Source organism: Loxodonta africana, chromosome 3 (assembly GCF_030014295.1).
Source record: "Loxodonta africana isolate mLoxAfr1 chromosome 3, mLoxAfr1.hap2, whole genome shotgun sequence".
NCBI lineage: Eukaryota > Metazoa > Chordata > Mammalia > Proboscidea > Elephantidae > Loxodonta > Loxodonta africana.
Genome location: NC_087344.1, coordinates 194653925 through 194656251, shown reverse-complemented (window position 1 = coordinate 194656251; position 2327 = coordinate 194653925). Strand labels below are relative to the sequence as shown.

General features: G+C 41.5%; 1 protein-coding gene across 1 annotated transcript; it reads left to right on the top strand.

Moving 5' to 3' along the window:
- The first annotated feature begins 626 nt into the window (after positions 1–626).
- Positions 627–1940, top strand: CRP (C-reactive protein). Its single transcript, XM_003414992.3, has 2 exons — positions 627–690; positions 962–1940. The coding sequence occupies exons 1-2, from the start codon at positions 627–629 to the stop codon at positions 1564–1566; spliced, it is 669 nt and encodes a 222-aa protein (XP_003415040.2). The 3' UTR covers positions 1567–1940.
- The last annotated feature ends 387 nt before the right edge of the window (positions 1941–2327 follow it).

Below are 2327 nucleotides of genomic sequence, written 5' to 3'. Positions count from 1 at the left end.
TTAAGAACACTTATTATTTGGGGATAATTCCTTAGAGTTTTTCCTAAACTGGTTTGTTTTAAAAAATAGTGTTGAAAAAAGTTTGTTATTTTTTTCTTTCACTGTCATATTGTAAGGATTCTTACATGTCATAGCATAAAATTCACAAGCAACATTGGAAATGGTTAGCTATTCTGTTTAGTGGATGTACACAATTTACTTAAACCTGCCCAAATTTTCTATTTTTCACTATTCGAAGTCATGTTAAATGGTTGTCTTTGTGAATAAAGCTTCCCCCCACTCCCATATTTTGCATCATTTTCTTAGAATAGATTCCCCGGATGTGACAATCCTAATTCACCCATCACTGCCAGTAGGCACCGTGGAGTGTCTAATAAATAACCCATATCGATCTCTCATTTTGTGTTTTATCTTGCTTTCTTTGCTCTCAGAGCTTTGATTCAGGGCTTCTCAGGGCAATTTTGGAAAATCATTTACCCACCAGCAGATAATGCCCTCAACTGCTGCACAGAGAAGATCAAGGTGGAGCAGGGGGTCTCAGACATACAAGCACGGACTCTCAGCTCCTGACGCTTTCTCCAAGAGGATAACCAAAGTTCTGGCCACACAGACAGCAAGGAGGGAACATGGAGAAGCTGTTGCTGTGTTTCCTGACCTTCCTTAGCCTCTCCATTGCTTTTTCAGAGACAGGTGAGGTGCTGTTTCAGATGGTAGCTGAGATCTTGTCTAAAGATTATGACTGTGCAAAACCAAGTTAGGGACAATGGGGCGTGGGGGGTGGTCGTGGTCTACGGAAGAAGTCAGTCTGAGATTCCCAGGATATGATGGTCCTAATTCACCAATTACCGTCTGTGGAGTCTCTAACAAATGTCCCAATCTCTCCATGTAAGCGAGGAAATACATCTTTGTGGCCTAACAAGCTTAACCTTCAGCCTTTCCGTCTCTATTTCCTGTCTTACAGACATGAGCAAAATGGCCTTTGTGTTCCCCAAAGAGTCAGATGATTCCTTTGCAAAGTTGATATCACTGAGAAAGCAGCCACTCGAGGCCTTCACTCTGTGCCTCTGTGTCTACAGTGACCTGCCCCGTGGATATAGCATCTTCTCCTATAACACAAGAACACAAGACAATGAGATCCTTCTCTTCAAGGACAAGCCAGGAGAATACAGCTTATCTGTGGGTGGGACTGAAGTAGTTTTCCAGCATCCTGATACATTTGCACCATTGCATTTGTGTGTGACTTGGGAGTCGGTCTCAGGAATTGTTGAGTTCTGGGTGAATGGGAAGCCCAAGGTGAGGAAGAGTCTGAAGAAGGGATACATTGTGGGATCAGAGGCAAGCATTGTCCTAGGGCACGAGCAGGATTCCTCTGGTGGAAGCTTTGATATAAAGCAGTGTTTGGTGGGAGACATTGGAGATGTGAACATGTGGGACTTAGTATTGTCACCAGGAGAGATTAACAGTGTCTATCGTGGTAATAGCTTCAGTCCTAATGTGCTAAACTGGCATGCTCTGAGGTATGAAGTACATGGTGAAGTGTTCACCAAGCCCCAGCTGTGGTCCTGAGGCCCTGCCGTGGGCCCTGAAGGTGCCTCCTGGAGATTGACACCTATCATTTCCCTTGTCTTGGGCTCTGGTGTCTTTTTGTCCCATATCCATGGCTCTTATGCCTGGGGGAACTGTATTTAACCTCTCTCTTCTCCACTCTGTTTTCATCAGCATGAGGTACAGTGCAAAGCAGAGGGTCTCAATCATGGGTAATTAAATCAAATTCTCTGGGGGGTGGGACCCAAGAATCAGCACTTTGTAAAGCTCTCCAAGTGATTCCTATGCTCAGCCGAGGCTGAGAAGCATTGTATTTAAGCATCTGTTTAAGAATAAGTGAGCAAACTTTTTTTCTCCCGAAAGATTGCATGAGTTTAGCTGTAATCCTGCCAACGCTTTCATTTCTCTTCTTTTATTGTTCTTTATTGCATTAACTAAAAAAATAAAGGAGTAGAGTCTTCCCAGCACTCTGTTCCCGTCATCAGTATGTGGTCATTATAAATTAGAATTATCTTTAATCCTTTCCATTTGAAGAGTCAAAAATCTAAAAGAAGAAATGTCTTGAGTGTTGTTTCTGTTTAATTTGTTAAATTTTCTTCTTTAAGATCGATTTTCACTATATTAGATTTCCATTGTTTTTCCTTCTCATTTATTATCACTCAGATTTTGTGTTTGATCAGAGTGATGTAATTTAGTCTAGGCACTCAGAACACTTTTTTAAAAATCTGAGTCCTTTATTTTCACATTTGAGTTTTTTCAAAAACTTTCTTCCTTATTACTGA